Here is a 24,769-nt window from a genome sequence, read left to right on the forward strand (position 1 = left end):
GTTCCCTCTCTTTTCCACTCTCTCTACAAATCAATGGAAAAATATCCTTGGGTGAGGATTAAATAAATAAATAAAATAAAAATAATTATAGTTTGGTGGTGGAATTTGAGATGAAATTGTCTTAAAGGTATCCTAATAGAAATTGGAAGACTGCCAAACACAAATATCCATGAGGATGTTATTAAATGTTTGCAACTACTTTTCTTTGCAATTTTCATATGCTAACAGAAATAAAAGTTAGAAGGAGACAAAATATTTATTTCCAGTAGACAAAGAGAGAAAAATGTATTAACAGCCAGTTGGGTATGTCTCTCAGAAGTCTTAAAATCCATACTTTATAAAGTTTGAGGATTAAGCTAAGAATGAAGAGTAATAGTTACACAGTTGTCATGCATTATTCAACCATGAGTGTCTCTTCTGTCTGTGGCCAGGGTTGGAAGAAATAGCCTTTCCGAGTTTGGAAACTTGTGGCTGTAAATCCCCCCTGAAATGGCTCCTCAATATGTCATCATGAGGCAACTCCAGCATCATTTGTACTTCAAGTTAATGACAATAATTTCTACTCAATGTACTGAATTCAGTGTGTCCTTTCCTTAGACCAGTGGTCGCCAACCAGTGGCCTGTGGACCAATGCTGGTCCGTGAGGTCCGAAAGGTTGGCAACCGCTGGTTTAAGGAAACCTTTGGAGCAGCGGTCGCCAACCGGTGGCCCGCGGACCAATGCTGGTCCATGAGGTCTGAAAGGTTGGCGACCACTGCCCTAGACAGTGCCCAAGCTCCCAACAGAAGCCCAATCTCTAGATAATGTTACAACCAAAATCAGTTCATGCTTAGGAACTGGAAATATAATTAGAGGTACTTACTGACCAACAATGTTTTCTGCCACCATAATCTAAATACTTGAGTGAAGAGTAATGAGTGGCTATGCTGCCATGTTAAAGAACAAGGGAATTTTCATTCTTGACTAACCTTTTTATCAACTTCAAGATCAGTGGTAGGTTTCTTGGAGCAGGCATGGTCTCCCTGCTCTTCAGAACCTGCATCAGAACACTCAGAGCTTCCACCATCTTCTGAATCAGAACAATGCTTTTCCTTAACCTGATTTTCTAGGAGTGCAGGGACCTTGAAAATATTACAGAACCATGTTATTCTAAACCAATCAGTTATCTATTGTTATCAGATTTGTTAATGCTAGAATTCAGATTTTAACTTTGCGGATATTCTTTGAAAAACAAAAGCCTGTACTAAAAACATCAAAACAACAGAATCAAAGTGAGGGAGGAAGCCTGGAAGTACCATTCCAGTAAGGCTCAAGAACATACCCCCACGAACAAACTGGGGCTTTAATGGATGACCCAGAGAAACAACATAACTGTTTCACTTCAGAAAAGGAGTACTGGGTTATAACACTGTTAGCGCAGGTTTGTTTACACCAGCATGACCACAAACACGTGAGCTATGTGTTGCACTATGATGTTATGTCAGTAGGCAACAGGAACTTTCCAGCTCTCTTATAATCTTACTAGAGGCCTGGTGCACGAAATTCATGCACAGGGGGAGGGGGAAATCCCTCAGCCTGGCCTGTACCCTCTCCAATCCAGGACTTCTCAGGGGTTGTCTGGCTGCCTCTCGCAATCCGGGACCACTGGCTCCTAACCACTCGCTTGCTTGTTTGCTTGCCTGCCTGCCTGCCTGCCCCTAACCACCTCTGCCTGCCTGATCACCCCTAACCACCTCTGCCTGCCTGCCTGATTGCCACTAACTGCTCCCCTACTGGCCTAATTGCCCCTAACTGCTCCCCTGCTGGAATGATTGCCCCTAATCACCTCTGCCTTGCCCCGCACCCGGGACCCAGGATTCCTTCCTCTGTCTGGCCGCAGGCACCCAGGACCTGGGCCAGCCACAGCTACAGGGGACCGTGGGCGGGCCGCTTCGCCTGGGCCGCAGCCGCAGGCACTGGCACCTGGGACCGCGGGGCGGGCGGCTTGTCCCTCTCCTGGGCCGCAGCTGCAGGCGCTGGCACCCAGGACCGCAGGGCAGGTGGCTTGTCCCTCTCCCAGGCCACAGCCTGGCTGGTCCCCATTCCTCTCTTGTGAGCTCATTTGTGCCTGGCTGGTCCCCATTCCTCTCTTGTGAGCTCATTTGTGCCTGGATGGTTCCCAATCCTCTCTCCCCAGTGTTGAGTGTCTGAGCCGTTATGGCATGACAACCATTTGCATATTAGCTCTTTATAATATAGGACAGGGCCACAATCATATATGTGGTAATAACATAAATACAGAGAGAAGTAAAAAATACTTATTTGAATAACTTTATAGCTGTTTTCCTATGAATCAAATTTGAAGGACAATTATTATTAATCTGATCAAGAGGGAATATGACATTTAAACAAAAGAAATTTTCTTTTCCCACCCTGAAGTTTAGCTTTTAAAGCAGCAGGAAGCACTTTCTTAAAAGAGGTTTTCTTTTTATAAGGAAAAAAGAAACATTTAAAAGTCAATTCCTCCCATAAAAGACAAAGTAAATTTTCAGAGCAAACTGTGATCTTTCATGCTTAAGGCTTTAATTAAGACATTAAATGAAACAAGAACTACCTTTATAATTGCTTAAAGTAGAATTAATCCCTGTCTTTCTAAAATATAAAACAAAACAAGACTGAAAAAAACACTGCAGGAATCCAGCACTATCAGACTGCTAAACTCCTGAGATTGCTCTTCATACATACTTTTAATAAGCTAGTTGTAAAAAGATCAACAAGCACATGACTATCATTAATCACTTCACAAAGGAAGACCAGGATACAAAAAGGATCAATGCCTCAGCTATAACAACAAGACAAGTAAGAGGCAGAATGAAAAATAAACCATAAATTTCACTATTTCAGTCATATAGTTAAAAAGAATGAACACAAAAAGGGCATTCTGAAAATGCTCGTAGACTTTGAAAGTATATATACGAATAACTATATCACTGTTAATTTAATTCTAATAATACTTTACATTAAATGTTATACCCTTTAACAGAATTTTCACATAAATAAATAGCAACACATATTCTTTTTACCTTCTGAACGCCTGACAAATCTTTCTTCAGTCCTGTGACGGTTTGGTATAGAATCTTGTAACCACAAAGAAAAAAAAATTAACATAAAACCAGACAATGAAATAACACACTCCAATATTAAAAAGCAACACTGTAGGCTAAATGATATATTGTGGGATTATAAAAAGGTGCCTAAAATTTATCTCATAGTAAAGAGAAAGTGTATAGCATGGGTGTTATTCTTGTCTACCAAGCATACAGGCATCAGCAAATTCCAGCCCACAGCCCAAATCCAACAGATAGACTGATGGTTTCTACTAATGAACATTCAAAATCAATTCGATGATGGCACACTCTAACTTTGAATCTCAATGAAATGAAATGTATTCTCCTTTCCAATGTAACTCCATTTTTCTTTCGTTAGTAGACCTTGGATCATGGAAAGCTGTATTCAAATTTTTTTTTTTTTAAATATGGAACGCTTCACGAATTTGCGTGTCATCCTTGCGCAGGGGCCATGCTAATCTTCTCTGTATCGTTCCAATTTTAGTATATGTGCTGCTGAAGCGAGCACTGTATTCAATTATTAAAGTGCTTTTTATTTCATCAATAAAAATTTGGAGGAAAATTTTTCTCTCTTTTTATATAATGACCTACATAGTAGCCTTAATTTTGCTTCTTTGCCTGCAAAGCGTAAAATATTTATTATCTGGCCCTTTAATAGAAAAAATTTCCAGACCCTGAAATATATACAGAATTTTAATGGATCCAGTATAATACCATTTATATCCTAGACTTTTATACAAATCTTCCTTCTGCAATTACAGTCTGTTGGACTCATTCAACTGTATCATTTTCTTTCATAAACACCAATGTATTTCCTTTACATCCAATGTGCCCAAAGGACATGTTAATGCAATTAGCCATCTCACTAGATCAGAAGCCAACATTTGAGATTGCAGGTTGGGGAAGGTAGCTTTCTTTGTAAACTTGTTTGCTACATATAAACCCAGCTACTCACATTGTCTTGTTGGGCATTCATGGCCATGTCCTCTTCCTTCAATTTCATCATTATATCCAAATCCCTCTCATAATTTTTTACTTCATTCAAGGTTCTAGGAATATATGCTCGCTTAAACACCTAACAAACACAGAGGGAAAATAAAATTGAAACTGCCATTCACATACTTCTCACATTTGCTCAGCATCCTTACTCCCATCAAGTCATAAAAAAAATTCATCCTCATCATCTAAAACACCAGTTCTCAGCCAAGCCGCCTGCACAGGCAGGTATAGCACCTGCTGTGTGCTATGCCAAAAGTAATTTGTTACCAATGACAAAAGACTGAATATGATTTAAGGTTACCCTTAGAATAATACTTCTCTCTCCTCGTTTGCATTCCACAAAGTTTTTCTGAGTTGGAGAGAAAGGAATGCAATTGCCTGGCTGTGCCTTATGTTCTGACACAGGAACATTATCCACTCTGTGCTACAGTGAAAAAAGGTTTAGAACTGCTGATAAACATAGAGTACCTTGTAGTCATCCAGCACCCTAATAGCTGTGAGAATTAAAACATAAAATAAAATAAAGCCTACTATGGATCATCTTCACAAAAAATATATTGATCCCCAAGATTAAAATAATTTTCTTTTTTAACAAACATAAATATTTAAATTCTAATTACTACTGGAATCAACATTTAAATTATTTATAAATCCACATTTGCGCCCTAGCCCGTTTGGCTCAGTGGATGGAGCACCGGCCTGTGGACTGAAGGGTTCCGGGTTTAATTCCGGTCAAGGGCACATGCCAGGGTTGCAGGCTTGATCCCCAGTAGGGGGTGTGCAGGAGGCAGCTGATCAATGATTCTCTCTCATCATTGATGTTTCTCTCCCTCTTCCTTCCTCTCTGAAATAAAAATATATTTAAAAAACAAGTAAATAAAATAAAAGTCCACATTTGCAAACTAAACCAGCTTTTCCTTCTTGAATCAGATACTTCAATAGGTTCTTTAAAATGTTTTCCACCTAAGACATTGGGCTAATGGGCTGCTGAGTGGAATTATGTAATGAACTGCTTATTTATTAAAATCAAGTTCATGCCTTAACAATATTTTTTAAAAGACCTCAAAGCACAAGTGTTTCCTAAGGCTATGAACAGATGATAAGTCTTACCTCTTCATCAACATGATCTTGGTTGGACCTTTCCTCCTTGGTCCTTTGGGATGCTATTTCCATGGCCTTGGAAAGAAAAATTATTACTTTCCTTCACATTCAACCTACAGAAGATACATCCATTTCCCCATTTTAGTATAAATCTGTTTTAATCTTTCTCAGTAGCACCTCTTCACATTTCTAAAAAAGAGGACTTGGTGTCCTCTAGTGGTCAGTTTAGCTCTCCGTGTTAGACCTCACCAAAACGGTTGCCATCAACCCAAAAGTAACAGAATAAATCAAACTTGTCTAACTTCAGGGAATCCCTAGCCCCTTCCTCAAAAGTAATATTACTTTTACTAATTTTTAAACAATTAGGAAAAATACCTACTAAAGGAAAACAGAGAACCAAAGAATGAAAGAACCATTCCTTAGCTCTTGAGCAGCCAATGAAGGGAGTCAATGAGAAAGTGGATTGTCCTCTAATTTGAGATATGGCTCCAATGCCACTGCAGCATAAACCACCAAAGAAAGCAATCTGAACAATGACTGACACTAAAAATGTGACAAAGATTCTACAGGATTCTTTTGGCTTGTGAAACTGTAAAACTGAAAATTTGTTCTCTATCTATTTAGAATATACAGAAAAAAGGAAAGAATAGCGGTTCTAGGTGGCTTTTTGTTTTAAGGTCAGACACTGAAATCAGTGTTATAGGATTTAGGAATAAAAATGATGTGATACTTATTCATTCAATTAATATATGTGATTACTTACTATTACCAGGTACAGATTAGGTACTGGCAATACAGACATAAAACTCCTGCCTGGCCAGTGTTGCTCAGTGGTTGAGCATTGACCCATGAACAAAGAGGTCATAGTATAATTCCCAGTCAGAGCACATGCCCAGATTGTGGGCTCAATCCCCGGTAGGGGGCATACAGAAGTCAGCCAATGGAAGATTCTCTCTCATCATTGATGTTTCTCTATCTTTCCCTCTCCCTTCCTCTCTCTGAAATCAATAAAAACATATTAAAAAAAAAAAAAAGACTAAAATCCCTGTCCTTCAGGAGTCTGTAGTCTAAGTAGAGAGTGACAAAATAAATTTTTAAAAAAACTTTATATATGAACTGATACAGTGTGACTACTTCAATTATAGTTACACTAGGGGCCCAGTGCACGAATTCGTGCACCTTGAAAGGAACTATGGGCCGAGAGGCTGTGGTGGGCACCAGGGCGGGTCCTGGCCCATCCTCCGTGCCCCCGCTTGGCCCCTCCCACCGCAGCCCCCTGTCCCCTGTCTGCCAGCAGCCCCACTCACTCCTGCCGCTGCTACCACATGCCAGCTACGGGTGTGAGCAGGGCTGGCGCCAGCAGTGGGTGCAAGCAGGACAGGTGACTGCCAGCCCTGATTGGCCCTCAGGAGCAGGGGGAAGTGGAGAAGCCCTGAGGGGCGATCAGGGCCGGCGCTGGGCACCAGCAATGGGTGCAAGCAGGGTCGGTGCCAAGTGTGAGCGCCGGGTGGGAGCAAAGAATTTTCAGTAAACACCAGAGGCTTGCCCTGATGACAGCGACCGGCATCCCCCCCCCCGTCCGCTGTTCACCTGCTCCACCATCCCGCTGCAGCCGATGCCTGCCATGTTCTGCGCACTGCCGCCAACACCCGCTATGTTCCACACGCGCCCCCTGGGGGGTCAGCGCATGTCACAGCAACTGGTTGTTTGGCCATTCGGTCTATTTGCATATTAGGGCTTTATACATATAGATAATATGAAAATACAGTTAGCCCTCCATATCTGTGTATCTGTATTCTCTTGATCCACCCACTGTTGGATTGAAAATATTTGAGCCCTGGCTAGTGCAACTCAGTTGAATGTCGTCCAGTGCACAAAAAGGTTGCAGGTTTGATCCCCAGTCAGGGCACATACAGTATGTTTTTATTTCTTTGTTTCTCTATAAAGTTGTTCCCTTGTAAAGCTGTTGTTAATGTTTTTCTTCTGATAGAAGAAAATATAAAGAACTCTTTTAACTAAAAAATAATCTGATTAAAAAAACATACAAAAGACTTTACTAGACATGTCTCCAAAGAAGATATACAAATGGCGAACAACTACATAAAAAGATGCTGAACATCATTAGAGAAATTCACATCAAAACTTTGTGACACCACCACACACTCATCAGGAGAGCTACTCAATAACAAGTGTTTGTGAGGATGTGAAAAAATCAGAACCCTTGCACAATGGCACATTGTTGATGTAACTGTAAAATGGTGCAATCACTGAGAAAAACAGTATGACTGTTACTCAAAAAATTACATGTAGAATTACCATATGATCCAGTAATTCCACTTTTGGATATACATGTAAATGAATTGAAAACAGGGTCTTGAAGAGATATTTGTACACCCATGTTCACAGCAGCAGTATTCACAACAGCCAAAAGGTGGAAGCAACCCAGGTGTTCATAGGTGGATGAATGGATAAACAAAATGTGCTACTTACATAAATGGAATTATTACTCAATCTTCAAAGGGAAAAGAATTCTGACACATCCTACACCACAAATGAACTTTGAGGACATTATGCTAAGTGAAATAAATCAGCCAGAAAAAGACAAATAGTGTATGATTCTACTTATATGAGTAGTCAACATCATAGACAGACAGTAGAATGAGCTGGGAAGAGAAATGGGGAGTTAATGTTTAATGAATACTGAGTTTTGCTTCAAAAGACAAAAATATTCTGTGGATGGATGGTGGATAGTAGTTGCACAACAATGTGAATGTACTTAATGCCACTGAACTGTACACTTAAAAATGGTTAAAATGGTCAATTTTATGCTTTGTATATTTTACCACAATTTAAAAATTTTTGTGATTCAGAAAGGCCTATGAGAAACAAAGGAAAGGAATTAATGACCAAAAGCTAACAACAGGTTTCTTACTAAATTTCCCTAACTTTGACAATCGATGTAATCTTGCCTAAAGATTAAAGTCAAGAAACCTCGCTTTACCACTGGCTTTTTACTATCCTTCTGATTCTCCATATATGAAATCAGAAGAAAAAGGTCTCAGGAAACTGTCAAATGAACAAAAATTATGTGGAGCAATTTAAGTCCTCAGAAGTGCCATAAATGCAAATTACTACTGCTATTTTCTATTTTTCCCCCCTTACCCCATTTCACCTTTGAGAGATAAGCATCCATGTTCTCCTGTGTAATTGATGGGTCTGTGACAAATTCAAAGAGTTCCCGCACAGTCATCACAGCAACGTTGTGCTTCAAAAAGAAATCTGTCACAAGAAAAATGTTAACGACAGCTTTACAAGAGAACAACTTTATAGAGAAACAAAGAAATAAAAACATGCCATCTGCCAGCTACTGGCGTTAAGTATCACTGCATCAAACCATTCAGTGCCAAAATTTTATATCAACACTATAACAGAGTATAGAACCAACACACACAAACAAGCTGGGAGAAAACTGCAATTTCCACTCACCATTGACATTGGCACAATCTTTTCTCAAGAACTCCAAGGCATGTGGGTGGTCATGCTCCACAGACTGAGAAACGTCAATGATGTACACACCCCCACCACTGTACCTGCGGGCCACACAAGCAGGGATGTGAGAAACACCAGTGATGTGCACACTTCCACTATGGTGACATGAGGGCTCAATTCAATGACTGAGGTCACCAAAGGCAGGAAACAAATCCTATACTGTGACCATGTGGAAGCCACCTTTAAAACATTAGAGTTTAGTATGACATTTTGGAATTGGAATTTTATTTTTTTAAAGGACATGAAACTACTTATGGGAGGCACCTAAGGGACAAAACATACTCACAGCATGTTAAATTCACTGAGATCTGCATGGACCAGTCTGGCATCCTGATACATTATTCTCATGTACTGAATGACCTGCAGGTACAACTCACGAGCCTTGGATTCTGATAACTGGATGTTTTTCAAGAGGGGTGCTGGCCTTTAATAAGAATAAAATAAACAATGAAGATAAACTGATGGGACCAAGTTTTCGTGCTTTATACTACATTTATTACAGGCACTTCTCTTCTACAACTCATCATTGAACAACCTGGCTCACTACAGATGTTCCTTTCCAGAAACTTGTCAATAAACAGGTACTGTATAAAATAGTCGTCAAAAATGTATTATAAATTAATGCACTAATGCAATGGAAAAGAGTCATAAAAAATATTCCAAGATTAAACTAATTCAAAGCAATTAAAAATATAATTATGAACATGTAATTATTAGGCCATCCACATACTCACATGTCATCTTTACCAATGAAACCCATGACAAGAACATGACTTCGTAGCAGGATAGGTTCTGGGCATGGGATCCCTGCTGTGTTCAGCCTGTGGTATTAAAACAGATAAAAGGACAAATGAAAAGGCTAAATACAGCATCTGAAACAACTACAACAACTATAGTACACAAGATTAATATTGCTGTTAGGAAACAGCACCAGGGTCTTCCAATTATATTACTGTATTTCAAAAACTGTAAGACACTAATGATTTTAAGTGGCACCATCATGCACCATCAAGAATGACAAAACACTGGCAATTCAACAACAACATCCCATAGCCTCTAACACCCAATCCAATTCCAAAGATGTTAAACTGTGAAAAAAATGTGTCTTAAGAGTTGATGAAATATAGCAGGTATGTCTGCGATGATTTTTCAAGCTGATTAGCCTGAGCAATGATCAGTAAAAACAGTTGGACTCATACCTAATAGCTAACTGAGCACACCCAAATTTCAGAAGGGTTTTCAAAACAATCATTAATACCTGCTTAATACTAAAATAGCCAGCATATGTCACTTATGTACAGCAGATAAGAAGATATCAACTCAGAGACTATATAAATGTGTCCAAAATTGGGCTGAAAAAAGGAAACTGATAAAGAGTTTTGGGCCTAACAAAACTGTCAAAAACTCTAATACCTATTTAAAAATGACCCATCATTCTCACAATCTAATTAAGTCACTTGCCTGCTTAAGATCCTGTAACAGCTCCTTATCCTCCTCAGTATCAATTCTAAAAGTTTTCACATGGTTTCTAAGGCTCTTTACATGACCCAGACAAGATACAGTGGCTCTTACTTGTCTAACTTCCCTCAGTAGATCTAATGGACCTGAACAGCCCCACCATGTCCCTAGATTTAGACAGAACCACTGGGATCTGCTGGTGGGAAAGAACCACAGCCAATGTGCAGGGCACAGCACAGACACCCCCATTCACCTGATCAAGTTCCTCATTTCTTTTTCTGCCCAAGTTTTCACCATCTTTCTGGGGTTTCCTTTACAATAGCCATGACGAAATCTTGAACAAGAAAACAATTTGTTATTTAAATTATCCCGTTCTAGTTTTTATTTTTTTAGGATATAGAAATTAAGCTAACTGAAGAAAAAAATCTGAGCTCACCTGAATTCCCCGCTTACATACTTATCCCGATCTTTGAACACCAAAATAGAAGTTTTATAAATTTTGATTGCTCTGCTCTCTCCATTTGTTGTGCTGGCATGGTATACATTAGCCTATTTTAAGTCAAAACCAAATAAAATTAAGTTTGTGTTAAATAACTACAAACAGTATTTTACTTTTTCAATCTATTTGATTCCATGTTCAAAAGTTTAAAAAAGTCAAATGAACTTAAATAATAGGCATAAGGAACACCATCTTTGAATATATGAATTAAATCATAAACCATCATACCAAAAGACACAGTAAATATATCTCCAATTACATATATAGTAAAATCCAACTTAAATACATGTGAGAAGTGATTTGAAACATTTTTATATCTCAAGCATGTGGAAAATACATGAAGACATTCTCATATCACATGATTTATAAATTGATTTTTACTAAGAACTGCTTCCTATCTATGAGTTGCTAATTTAAAAACACATTTGTCTTTCTGCATATCCATATACAAAGAAAAAAATGAGAAAGACATTAGCTGACTACAGAAATTAGACCACAACCCTTTGCCCCATTAGCACTACTTGATTAGGACTCAGGCCTGCAGTAACTTGACCATCTAACTGTACTGCTCAACACAGCTAGTTGGACTCACGATACGTTAGAGTAATGGCATGAAAAGGCAAAATTATGTGCATAATTTCCTACCGTTTGATAAATATTAATAAAGCCATTTTTAGAAACACAGATTAAACTACCTTGACTTGTATATAGAAACTGACTTTCTTTTTAAAGGAACATTTTATTTACAAAATGCCTTAATTTCATTTCTTATCTGAAATAAGAAAACTAACATGAAAACATTCAGGCATCCAAAGAAAAGCTCACTTCTTTTCCTGTGCTAATGCAGCCATTTATCTCTGATATGATTCCTCTAGTCAACATCTTGAATAATATCATTCGTGTTCTGGGATCCAACACCTAAAAAGAATTGCCAAAAATAGAAGTTCAGAAAGATGGTACCAATTATTTCTCATTCAAGAATCTGACAATTAATAAACTGAAGAACCTAACTGTACCATGGTTGGCTAAATGAGAGTTGCTATTATGGTACTTTCATTCACTCTAATTTTTAGTAAAGAGAATGGGAGGTGGAGGCCACAGGAACCATGGAGACAATAAACCAAAGAGGCAATAAACTTGTTCATTCGGTCATAGAAATCAAAGGCTACCAACTCCAAGCGAAGCAGAAACAGACTCCAGACCATTTGCTAATAGAAACATAAAGCAAACTACATAAGAAACTTTACATTTTCTAGTTTTACCACATTAAAAAATGTCCAAGATAACAGGTAAAATTAGTTTTATACACTGTTTTTAATCCAATACATCTAAAACACTATCATTTCAACATGATTTATAGGACTATAAATATAATCAATATTTTAAAACTTAGTGATTTAACATTCTGTAACCCTAAGTCTTAGAAATCTGGTGTGTATTTCCGTTTATGGCATGTCTCATTCAAACCTGCAACATTCCAAGTGCTCAGTGGCCACTCTATTTGAACCAGGGGTCAGCATCCTACAGCTAATGAGTGAAATTCAGGTGGCAGCCTATTTCTCTACAGCCTGCAAACTAAGAATGGTTTTTGTATTTTAAAATACTTGTTGAAAAAAAAAAAAGAATTGTGAGCCATGTCTAAAGTATTTATTCTTTAGTACTTGATCGTCAACCTATGAACCAGGAGGTCATGGTTCGATTCCCAGTCAGGACATATGCTGGGGTTGTGGGCTCAATCCCCAGTGGGTGCCATGCAGGAGGCAGCCAATCAATGATTCTCTCTCATCATTGTTGCTTCTATCTCTCTCCCTCTCCCTTCTTCTCTAAAATCAATAAAAATATTTTAAAACACGTTGTATGCGGGAAACGTATTTATACGTTTTACATTGACTGTAAGTAGTAGAGCCACCTGTTAGTGCGCGATAAAACCTACCCGCAAACAATGTGTTAAAAAAGAAGACCCCAAAGTCTTCTTTAACAAACAGGAGGCAATGATCTAAAGCCTGCTCCTGTCCAGTTCTGAAACTGAAGCAGCTACATATTTACATGCAATTTCAAGGGAGATCGCAAGAGCTCCTCATGGCGCAGACAGACCCACTAGCTGCATAAAGTGAGACAGTGTCAAATGGCCAAATCAAACTATATTCTAGGGCAGGGGAGGGGAACATCAAAGGCCCACGAAATCATTTGGTCCGGCCCTGCCAAGGCATTAGAGGTGAGTTGTTTATATGTTTGGCCAAATGGAGCAGGCTAATTTTTAAGCTGATAATTTTGTGTGGCCTGTGAATGATGTAAAAAATATCCAAATGGCCCTTGGCAGATAAAAGGTTCCCCATCCCTGCTCTAGAGTCTATCTTTCAATGAGGTGGCTGTGGTCATACCAGAAACCTAAGGTTAATAGAAACAAAATAATCTTAAAAGATTGCAGAACTAAAACCCAAACTACATCCATAGCAACAGGAAGAGAATAAAAGGAAAGTGAGTGAACATTTCTTCTCTACGGTACAGGTAAATAGCGGGGGTGTACGCTGGTTGAACACAGGAATCCAGATAGAGATCTGTATCCAAGTTAGGGGGTAGAAAGGAGCAGCATATCGAAATGGCTTAACAACAAAATAGGTAAAGAGAAATATAAGAGAATAAACTTACAGATACATGTTTTATAAAGACAGCTTGAGACTCAAGATACATACTCTCATTCAAAATTAATTTCAAAAGAGAAAAATAAAGGATTTTCTGCCTGAGTTATTTTAGGCTCTTTGAAAATTAAAGTTGCCTCATCTGTCTGTGCGGGTCCACACTTTGTCTTCAATCACAAAAAGAAATCACACAAAATAACTAAATTAGAGAATAATGGAGACACAGATCTCAGACCTGCTCCTGACTAAATGTAAAATTCTTCAATTGCATATAGTAAATGGTTCTAGAGCTCAGGTAGGGTGTTACTCCTTTGGGGATTGAGGTAAATAGTAGAAGGGGTGCTATGTCTTAAACCAAGGATCTGTGGGTCAAAAGGGTTACTACTCTAAAATGTATTTGTACATATAGGTGTGGGCAGGGAGCGGGTGGTAGGCTGCAGTAGCAATGTTCTGACCTTTTTTATGACTTGGTTCACATAAAAAATCTGGGTCAATGCTAACATCCAATCACAACCCTCTACATGTGGGAAAAATAGGGGCCAACTTTCTCCCATTATTGAATAAAAAGAAGCAAACAAGCATTAACTTCTAAACCAAGTAAGGGATTTCTAATTGGAAAATTTAAGGCATTACCCATCTCTCTCTCACACGCATTACCATCCATCCTATCTTGTGGCAGATACCTGTTCTATCTTCTGAGAAAGTTCACAAAATTCCTGCAGACCTTCTTTAAGACAAGAGAAAAGATTTTTGGTCTTAAAATCAATTCTGCTTCCCCCTAGAAGATGAAAGCATTACATGGTGGCTTCACAGGGCCACGGAGGGGGGCATGACTCAAATTTGTCTATTAATCTACACTAATAAAAGAGAAACATGGTAATTAGCGTACGACCGCTACCCTTCCCATTGGCTAATCAGCATATCCTTATGCAAATTAACTGTCAGCCAAGATGGCGGCCGGCAGCCATGCACTGAAGCGAGCAGGGAGGCTTGCTTGCTCCAGTGACTGCGGACTCCAACGTTCCCCGCCTGCCGCTGCCGGCCTCTCAGCTGCAACTATGTTGCAAATATAGAAGCTAAACAAAACCCCAGAAACCAGCTTTCAGTCAGCCGGGCTTCAGCCAGCCTGACCGCAACATTGTATCAAATACAGAAGGAAAAACAAAGGCCAGAAACCGGCTTTCAGTAGCCGAGGCCTCAGAGCTAAAGCTGGCCCAGAATAAAAAAAAAGAAAAAGAAAAAAAGGAGCGGTTGGGAGCTTCAGCCCCTCACCCAGACTGGCCAGGCACCCCAGTGGGGACCCCCACCCTAATCCAGGACACCCTTCAGGGCAAACCAGTCGGCCCCCACCCGTGCACCAGGCCCCTATTCTATATAGTAAAAGGGTAATATGCCTCCCAGCGTGACAGGGGGCAGCGCCCAAACCCCCTGATCGCCCTTCGGCTCTGTGTGTGACAGGGGGCGGGGCCACAACCTCCCCATCTGCCCTGCTCTGTTCGTGACAAGGGAAGGCGCCCCAACCCCCTGATCAGCCCTGCTCTGTGCCTGATAGGGGGGAGCTCCCCAACCCCCTGATCGCCCTGTGGCTGTGTGTGACAGGGTGCAGCGCCCCAAGCCCCTGATCGGCCCTGCTCTGTGGGTGATAGAGGGCGGCGCCCCAACTCTCCTATCGGCCCTACTCTGTGAGTGACGGGGGGAGCTCCTCAACCCCCTGATCGGCCCTGCTCTGTGCGTAACAGGGTAGAGCCATAACCTCCCCATTGGCCCTGCCCTGAGTGTGACAGGGTGCAGCGCCCCAAGCCCCTGATCCGCCCTGCTCTGTGGGTGACAGGGCGTGGTGTCCCAACTCCCCTATCGGCCCTGCTCTGTGCGTAACAGGGTAGAGCCATAACCTCCCCATTGGCCCTGCCCTGAGTGTGACAGGGTGCAGCGCCTCAACCCCCTGATCGGCCCTGCTCTGTGTGTGACAGGGTACGGAGCCCCAACCCCCCTGATGGGCCCTGCTCTGTGCATGACAGGGGGTGGCGCCACAACCTCCCCATCGACCCTGCCTTGAGTGTGACAGGGGGAGGTGCCCCAACCCCCCAATCGGCTGTACCCTGAGCGTGACTAAGGGTAGCATCGCAACCTCCCGATCCGCCCTGCTCTGTGCATGACAGGGGGCGGCGCCCCAACTCCCCAATCGGCCCTGCTCTGAGCCCGACCAGGGGCTGCACCTAGGGATTGGGCGTGCCCTCTGTCACCCAGGAGCAGGCCTAAGCCAGCAGGTCGTTATCTCCTGAGGGGTCCCAGACTGCGAGAGGGCACAGGACGGGCTGAGGCACCCCCTCCCTCCCCCCCCCCCAGTGCACAAATTTTTGTGCACCGGGCCTCTAGTAGTTCAATAAAGCAAAATGTAGAGCTCTAAACTCAAAACTATAAAAAGGAGTAATTTTATACAGGAATAATTTTAGACATTAGCATTAGCATTTTAATATTAGCATTAAGCAAGAAGGATAAAAGCAAACTATAATTCAAAGAGAAGAAAAATGCTATTTTAAAATAAAAACTTGTAACACATTTAAATTGTACCTGTTCTACAGTTGCTCTGTCTGCCTTATCTTTGATGCGATACCTAACCAAAAACAGAAAGTACAGGTGACATTCAAAATTTAGTCACAGAAGCCAAATAAAAAGTTTCTACATGTACATCATTCCATGAAATTCCTAAATAGGTAGTTTCTTTAATAACAGATTTCAAGATCTTGTAATTTCATCACTCAGTGAAACATATTTCATTTCTCCTTAATAAGCAATTCTGTTCCCTAGGGTAAAAGGAGCATATTTGCAGAAAACAAATTTATATCCATAATTTAGAAGCATTAAATAAAAAAGATAGGTGGGGTAAAGTGAACTATGCTGTAAAAAGGAAAAGATGAAGTCTATACTGTCCTTCAAATATTTAGTACAGAATTAAAGTCAACATATAAGGCTTTCTCTTTAGAGTCCTTTTCTTCAGACACAAGACACCATTTCAAGACAGTTACTGAGTTCCATATTAAAATGCTTCAGTTCACACACTAAGTGACTCAATTAGCACACAAATCTAAATAAAGTTTTAAACACAAAGATTCAGACACTTGAATAAAATAACAAATGACTATGTTGTTTCTCAAAAAGTTAGGATCACTTGGGCCTAGCAATAAACCATAAGAAAATTGTTTTTTAAATTCACTTCTAACACTGCTAGTTGTATGATCTAAGTGTCTGTTTCTATAATATATTGTTAATGTCTTAGAGTTTACAGCATATAGAAATTAGCCAGATCTTAAACAACTGGTTTTGAGAACAGAAGTGTAAATGTAATCTGTTTTCGGTTATACCATTTAAAAAAAAATATGTCATGAAAGGGAATAATTTGAAATAAATTCTAAAAAGGGAGCATTTTTATGCTAAAATTTTAACCTTTTAACAGTTTAAACATTTAAACAGAAATTTCAAACACTGTTATCCTAAGACCACATTTGTGAACAAAGGTATTTAAGCTAAAAAAAAAAAAAGGTTTAAATATACAAAATATACACCCCAAAACAAAAATACCATCCTCTGTAAAATAATTATGATCACAAGACCACTTAATTTGTCTAGAATTAGGCCCTATCAGCCATGTTTTATAGTTAAAATATTACTTACATATCTGCTTCCTTTTGTCTAGACTTTTCAGTGACTTTATTTATGACAGAGTCAGTAACATTTAGCTTATCTGAAAAAAGAAAAAAATCCACAATGTGAACAACATGTAAGACAGAAAGACATTAATAGTCTTTTTGAATAGGATTCTTCTCCCCTCTTCCTTCTCTATTTTCTAAATATTTTCTTATACACAGAATATATTTTAGTAATGAAAAGGTTTTAATGTTTTTAAAGATAAGCACTAGATTGTGTTTCCTTGATAACAAGTGTCACTCTCATCACTACAGCTATAAATTTTGAGCACAGAAATCCAGATACAGAAACCCCTCAAAAATACTATATCCGCATATGCTGAATTTCAGACACTTAATATCTTTTACAACTAATATAAATAATGTAACTGCCTGGATTCCAAGTTTAATTCTAAAAACTTCAGTCTCATTTCAAATTTCAGGTCCATGAAAGACAATGATAGGAATATGAAACAGTGTGCTAGATTTATAACAAGTTGATGTCTACAAGAGAAAGACAACTTTGTATTTTTCTCAAAACATTCTGATTCCTTACATTCAACAGCTCACTAAATGATTAATGCCTACATAAAATCTCTCTGGTAAACACAATGTAATTATATTCAACATTCTAGTATTTTCAACATCCTACAAAAATCTAATACAAAACAGACAATAACTTGAATATATTTGTAACTTTGTATTTGTACAACAGGGTAGAAAAAGAACTTAAAAAAGCATAAGCTAAAATAAAGTCTTTCCCTTGAAGCAATATTTTTAAATTACTAAGTTCTTATTTTCTCTAAGCATTATTCAGTCAGTAACACCAAGTATACTCATTTTTTTTCTTTCTTTTTTTTAAATTCTCACACAAGGATATGTTTTTAATTGATTTGGAGGAAGAAGAGGAAGGAAGGGAGGGAGAAGAAGAAGAGAGAGAAAAAACATCAATGTGAGAAACATCAACTGCTTGCCTCTCACAGGTGCCCCAACTTGGGATCAAACCCACAATCTAGACATGAGCCCTGACCAGAAATTGAATCACAACCTTTTGGTGTGTGAGATAATGCGCCAACCAACTGAACCACACCAGCCAGGGCACAAATATTTCTTGATCCAATAAAACTTTATAACACTTCATGTGTTTTTTAAGAATTTCCTCATAGCCCAATGAAGAAATGTATTTTACAAACTCACCTAGATTAATTTTATTCTCATATTTCCGTAAGACCTTGTCTGCTGGAGTAGACATTTTGGCTGAGTTATAGTTGGAAGGCTGCCGATTTGCCTAGAAGAAATGAGTTCCAGAATTTTAGGCACTAGTTATAAATACAAATCTAACGTTCATCACCACGTTTTCCCCTTGGTTCATTGTTAACTATTAAAGCATCAATACTTACAGGAGTACCCTAAGGAAAAGTAAGAATCAATCAAATTTGCTCAAAATTATTAAAAAGGCATTTGAAATAGATGGTTAGAGTTACTGGCTGAAACAGAGTCTGCGGGAGATTCAACATGGTGGCTGGCAGGGCAGCAGTTAGGGAGAGACTGAGTAAGCAAAGGAGAGGGGAGTGTACAGACTTGTGTTGTGTGTGTGTGTGTGTGTGTGTGTGTGTGTGTGTAAGAGGCAGATCTTGTAGGAGTCTCAGGGGCCATGGATCAGGTTCTTCTGGACAAAGAGACCCCTGCTACTACCACAGGCACTCCCTGGGCAGACGCGGCTCTGGCATGGAAACCACACCATCTTGAAGGGGGGAGCAGCAGCAGCCAGGAGCACAGCCTCACCACTACCTAGACTAGCCTTGGACACCACTCCAGATCCGTGCAGTAAGCCTCATGCCAATGGGACCTCACAAAGGATCCCCACCACGGGCTACAGGACCCCACAGTGAGTTTCAGAGTCTGCCACAGGCTCCGGGACCCCGCAGGGAGTAGCATGCAAGAGGGACCTATAAACAACCCTACCGCGGCTCCAGGGCCACATAGTGAGTCCCCAGCAGTGAATTCCCTGCAAGCAGGCTCCAGGACCTCACAGGGAGTCGCACGCCAGAAGGGGACTGTGCACACACACCCCCGCCGTTCCCCAGCACCTGCAGCTGACACCTGGGGGACCAGATCCATGGGGGAAGGGGGTACAACTCAGAACAGAGACAATCAAGGCGTGAGACTCAAGGCAGACCCAGCCTCTGGGATAAGGAGTCCCTGACCACTGGACTACTAGAGGGTTCAACCTCTTGGACCTCACTTAGGTTACCCAGGGCCAGAAAGGGACAGTGACTCACATTCACCTGCACTAGAGCAGCTTCCAGGAGACCCAGGATAGACACACCAAGGGACCAGATTCAACAACATCAGAGCAAAACCCAGTGAGCACCAACCTCACTGGCAGCAAGTTGGAGGGGAGATCCTTCCCACAAACAGGACATCAATAATCAAGTCCCAATTAAAACAGGAGAACCCAAATAACACACACAAGGGGCACTCTTAGAGCATCCAGCTCAGGTGAACAAAGAGACCGCAGTACTGGACCCCTCAAGATACTTTCTTTATTAGGCCAGCCCACAAAGACTGGGAGGCACAATAGTTCTATCTAATACATAGAAGCAAATACAAAAAGACAGCTACAATGAGGAAACAAAGAAGCAACCCCCATATGAGAGAAAAGGACTCTCCAGAAAAAGAACTACATGAAATAGTGGCAAGCAACCTATCAGACATAGAGTTCAAAGATGCTTACGGAACTTAGTGCAAATTACAACAGCATGAAAAAGGAAATAGAGGCCATGAACAAGAACCAAACAGACAGAAGAATGATGTATCTGACATCAAGAACACACTGGAAGGTATTAAAAGTAGATAGGATGAAGCAGATGATTGAATCAGCGATTTGGAAGAAAAGGTAGAAATAAATACACAATTAGAGCAGCAAATGGGAAAAAAAAGAATGAAAAAGAAGGGAGATAGATTAAGGGAACCCTGGGACACCATGAAATGTAACAGCATATGCATTATAGGACTACCAGAAGGGGAAGAGGGACAGCAAGGAAAAGAGAACCTGTTTAAAGAAATAATGACAGAAAACTTCACCAACCTGGTGAAGGAAAATGTCCCACAAGTTCAGAAGGCACAGAGTCCCAATCAAGAGGAGCCCAAAGAGAACCACACCTAGATACATCGTAATTAAAATAGCAAATGTTAAAGTCAAAAACAGAATCTTAAATGCAGCAAGAGACATAAAATTACCTACAGAGGTTCCCATTAAAATGTCAACTGACTTCTCAATAGAAACACTCAGGCCAGAAGGGAGTGGCATGAAGTACTCAAAGTAATGAAAAGCAAGAGTCTAAATCCAATACTACTGTATCCAGCAAGGATATCATTTAAAATTAAAAGTGAAATAAAAAGCTTTCCAAACAAAAAAACGTTAAAGGAGTACATTACCACCAATGCAAGACATGTTAAAGGGACTGTTTTAAGAAGAAGAAGAAAAGGAGAGAGGATCATAGGCAATAAATGAGGAGAAACCAAGATGGCGGCATAGGTAAACACCAGAGATTGCTGCTTCGCACAACCACTTCAAAAATACAACTAAAAGACATAACGGACATCATCCGGAACCACAGGAAGGCTGGCTGAGTGGAATTTCTACAACTAGAAGGAAAGAGAAAAGCATACCGAGACTCAGAGGAGGTGCGGTGCTGAAGTAAATACAAAGGTGCGGAGGTGCATGCGGAGAGGGCTGGCGGCTGAGGACACGATTATCTTTTTCAATCAGGAGGGAGTCTCAGGCTCTGAGCTCCAGTTCCGGGTGAGTCTTTGGGGACCCAGACTCACACGGGAGAAACGGGACTGTCTGGCATCGGTAGGAACTCGAGGGCAGCTTTCTCTCGGAGGCACTCTCGGCAATTGCCAGAATCTCTGAAGGCAGGACTGAGAGCAGCCATACTGCTGGCTCGCTCGGCCCACCCCGTTGATCCCCAGGAACCCCGCCCCGCCCAAGCCATGCACGGAGGCTTTCGCATATGAAAGGCCCGGCCCTTTGTAATCTGAAAATAACTTAACAAACTGCAGCTGCCCCAAGGCCCCAGGGCAACTTGCATTGCTTTACAGCTGGCTTCTGCTGGGTACCTTAGGCAAAGGCTAGATTAGCACCTCCTTAGATCCAAGAGCCAGTGTACCCAGTGGTCAGAGTGGGACCATCCAATTACAACTACTCAGATCTATAAGGGACACACTCAGGGGGCAGACTCAGTGAGCACCAAAGCCCCACTGAAGCAAGTCTTGCCCCATAAGGGTGTCTTCAGCACAGAAGTTCTCCCACCGTAGACACAGCTGATTCCCACAGCCAATTGGCCTGGAGGTCAAATCCTCCCAGCTTTACATACAACAATCAAGGCTTAACTACAACAAGACTGTGCACAAAGCCCACAAGGGGGTGCACCAAGAGTGTCTACCTCAGGTAATTGGGACACTTAGCACAGAAAGCCACTCTATCGACACAGCGAAGCACAAAAAATGCCAAAACAAAGAAACAGGACACAAATGACAGAAATGGAGGAAAGCAAACTGCTGGATATAGAGTTCAAAACCACACTTTCAAGGTCTCTCAAGAACTGTCTAGAAGCCGCCGATAAATTTAGTAAGACCCTCGAAAAGACTGGTGAGACCGCCAATAAATGTAGTGAGATCCTCAAGAAATCTAGTGAGACCCTCGATGTTGTGATAAAGGACCAACTAGAAATTAAGCATACACTGACTGAAATAAAGAATATTATACAGACTCCCAACAGCAGACCAGAGGATCACAAGAATCAAGTCAAAGATTTGAAATACGAAGAAGCAAAAAACACCCAACCAGAAAAGCAAAATGAAAAAAGAATCCAAAAATACAAAGATAGTGTAAGGAGCCTCTGGGACAGCTTCAAACGTACCAACATCCGAATTATAGGGGTGCCAGAAGAAGAGAGAGAGCAAGATATTGAAAACCTATTTGAAGAAATAATGACAGAAAACTTCCCCCACCTGGTGAAAGAAATAGACTTACAAGTCCAGGAAGCGCAGAGAACCCCAAACAAAAGGAATCCAAAGAGGACCACACCAAGACACATCATAATTAAAATTCCAAGAGCAAAAGACAAAGAGAGTATCTTAAAAGCAGCAAGAGAAAGAAAGTCAGTTACCTACAAGGGAGTACCCATACGACTGTCAGCTGATTTCTCAACAGAAACTTTGCAGGCCAGAAGGGAGTGGCAAGAAATATTCAAAGTAATGAATGCCAAGAACCTACAACCAAGATTACTTTATCCAGCAAAGCTATCATTCAGAAGTGAAGGTCAGATAAAGAGCTTCACAGATAAGAAAAAGCTAAAGGAGTTCATCACCACCAAACCTGTATTATATGAAATGCTGAAAGGTATCCTTTAAGAAGAGGAAGAAGAAGAAAAAGGTAAAGATACAAATTATGAACAACAAATACACATCTATCAACAAGTGAATCTAAAAATCAAGTGAATAAATAATCTGATGAACAGTATGAACTGGTGATTATAATAGAATCAGGGACACAGAAAGGGAATGGACTGACTATTCTTGGGGAAGAAAGGGATGTGGGGGGTGCGGGAAGAGATTGGACAATAATCGTGCACCTATGGATGAGGACACTGGGTGGGGAGTGAGGGCGGAGGGTGGGGTGGGAACTGGGTGGAGGGGAGTTATGGGGGGAAAAAAGAGGAACCAATGTAATAATCTGAACAATAAAGATTTAATTAAAGAATAAATAAATACATACATACATATGTGAATACATATATATATACACACACACACATGTGTGTGTATGTATATGTATACATATATATACATATACATATATATATATATATATATATATATATATATATATATATATATATGGCTAATATGCTAAATGTACGACCATTCAGGTAATGAAGTCACATAGCAATGCCCAGCTTCCTCTCCCTAGCAACTAGCCTCCTTGCAGTTTCTTCAGCCCAGAAACACAAATTGCTTTATAGCCAGGTAGAAACATTTCACACTGTAACCAAATGTCTGTGAAGCGTTTTCACGTGCCTCATCTCATTTGATCCTCACTGAAGTCCTGGAGTAGGTAGATAGGAGATTCGGTGGAATCCTATTTTCTTTCCATTAGCTGGAAAACAGAGATTTAGAAAGCTTAGAAACTTGAACTGACTGAAAAGAAGTAAGAAATGGTGGACCTTGAAAATAACTTTAAGTTTTCTCACTGCACAGAATACAGTCAAACACTGCTGCAGTTAAATATTTTACCCTTTGTTCTCCCTGCGTGATCTACAATAATCTGCTTCGTGTTGATATTTACTGCTGTGTTGCTGACAATTGCCTGAAAGAGAAGTTGGGATGCTTCACTGGGCTGGAAAAAGTTTAGCTAAATCAGAAAGCAGGTCTAATTAAACAAGTTTATTCTATATCTATAAAAGGCTAAGTTGACTCACGCATGAGCAATACATATAAAGCTCTCGCTGGCACCAATCGCACGCATATGTTTGTATCTGTCATTGTTGATCATGAATTTGGTTGACACCTCTATTATAGAGAAAGGGTGAATAGCGATATTAAAATATTTCTTCTGATTTATTTCCTTTCAATGTGCATAAATTTGTGCACCAGGCCACTAGTCAATAATAATCTTAAAAGTTAATGGATAAAATGCTCTAGTCAAAAGACATAGGGTAACTGAATGGATAAGAAAACATGACCCATTTATATGATGTCTACAAGAGACCCACCTCAGAACAAAAGATACACACAGACTGAGAGTGAAGGGATACAAAAATATATTCCATGCAAATGGAAAGCTGGGGTAGCAATACTCACATTAGACAAAATAGATTTCAAAACAAAGGCCATAACAAGAGACAAAGAAAGCCACTTCATAATACAAGAGAATGATTCAACAAGAAAATATAATACCCTATATAATAAAAGGCTAATATGCAAAATGACCAAACAGCGGAACGACGGTCTCTATGACATGCACTGACCACCAGGGGGCAGATGCTTAATGCAGGAGCTTCCCCCTGGTGGTCAGTGAGCTCCCACAGGTAGAGCGCTGCTCAGCCAGAAGCCAGGCTCACGGCTGGCGAGCGCAGCAGCGGTGGCAGGAACCTCTCCCACCTCTGCAGCAGCACTAAGGATGTCTGACTGACGGCTAAGGATGTCCAACTGATGCTAAACTGTCAGTCAAATATCCTCTGAGGGTTCCCGGGCTACGAGAGGGCTCAAGCCGGGCTAAGGGACCACCTCCCCTGCTGAGTGCATGAATTTTGTGCAACGGGCCTCTAGTATATATATAATATAATATGTATGCACCCAATATAGGAACACCACGTACATAAAAAAACTTTTGACGGACTTTAAGGGAGAGATTGACAGCAATACAGTCATAGTAGGGGACTTTAATACCCCACTGACACCACTGGATAGATCTTCCACACAAAAAATTAACAAGGAAACAGAGACCTTAAATGACACACTAGTTCAGATGAATCTAACTGATATTTACAGAACATTCCACCCCAAAACAACAGAATATATATTTTTCTCAAGCGCACATAAAACATTCTCAAAGACAGACCACATGTTAGGACACAAAACAAGTTTATACAAATTGAAGAAGAATGATATAACACCGAGCATCTTCTCGGATCACAATGGTATAAAGTTAGAAATCAACTA

The 24,769-nt window shown here is 40.4% G+C and overlaps 1 protein-coding gene and 1 non-coding gene across 4 annotated transcripts in view; both read right to left on the minus strand.

The window, feature by feature from the left end:
- RIOK1 (RIO kinase 1) overlaps nucleotides 1-24,769 on the minus strand; it is a 59,028-nt gene that overhangs the window by 21,275 nt on the left and 12,984 nt on the right. For all 3 annotated transcript variants that reach the window (XR_002826813.1, XM_006105203.3, XM_023746280.1), the window contains exons 3-16: nucleotides 18,233-18,323; nucleotides 17,025-17,094; nucleotides 15,924-15,966; nucleotides 11,539-11,631; nucleotides 10,651-10,763; nucleotides 10,468-10,548; nucleotides 9,491-9,577; nucleotides 9,043-9,180; nucleotides 8,694-8,797; nucleotides 8,380-8,486; nucleotides 5,217-5,282; nucleotides 4,063-4,182; nucleotides 3,063-3,116; nucleotides 969-1,121 (exon numbers count right to left, since the gene is read on the minus strand). Coding sequence is in view for 2 of the 3 variants with exons in the window: in XM_006105203.3 (XP_006105265.1) it covers nucleotides 969-1,121; nucleotides 3,063-3,116; nucleotides 4,063-4,182; nucleotides 5,217-5,282; nucleotides 8,380-8,486; nucleotides 8,694-8,797; nucleotides 9,043-9,180; nucleotides 9,491-9,577; nucleotides 10,468-10,548; nucleotides 10,651-10,763; nucleotides 11,539-11,631; nucleotides 15,924-15,966; nucleotides 17,025-17,094; nucleotides 18,233-18,323 (1,320 nt within the window). In the remaining variant the exon portion in view is untranslated. The remainder of the gene's footprint in view (nucleotides 1-968; nucleotides 1,122-3,062; nucleotides 3,117-4,062; nucleotides 4,183-5,216; nucleotides 5,283-8,379; nucleotides 8,487-8,693; nucleotides 8,798-9,042; nucleotides 9,181-9,490; nucleotides 9,578-10,467; nucleotides 10,549-10,650; nucleotides 10,764-11,538; nucleotides 11,632-15,923; nucleotides 15,967-17,024; nucleotides 17,095-18,232; nucleotides 18,324-24,769) is intronic.
- LOC111823742 lies at nucleotides 3,509-3,615 on the minus strand. Its single transcript, XR_002826815.1, has one exon. It is a non-coding gene; the product is annotated as a U6 spliceosomal RNA (small nuclear RNA).

The sequence above is a fragment of the Myotis lucifugus genome, unplaced genomic scaffold, assembly GCF_000147115.1.
Source record: "Myotis lucifugus unplaced genomic scaffold, Myoluc2.0 scaffold_650, whole genome shotgun sequence".
NCBI lineage: Eukaryota > Metazoa > Chordata > Mammalia > Chiroptera > Vespertilionidae > Myotis > Myotis lucifugus.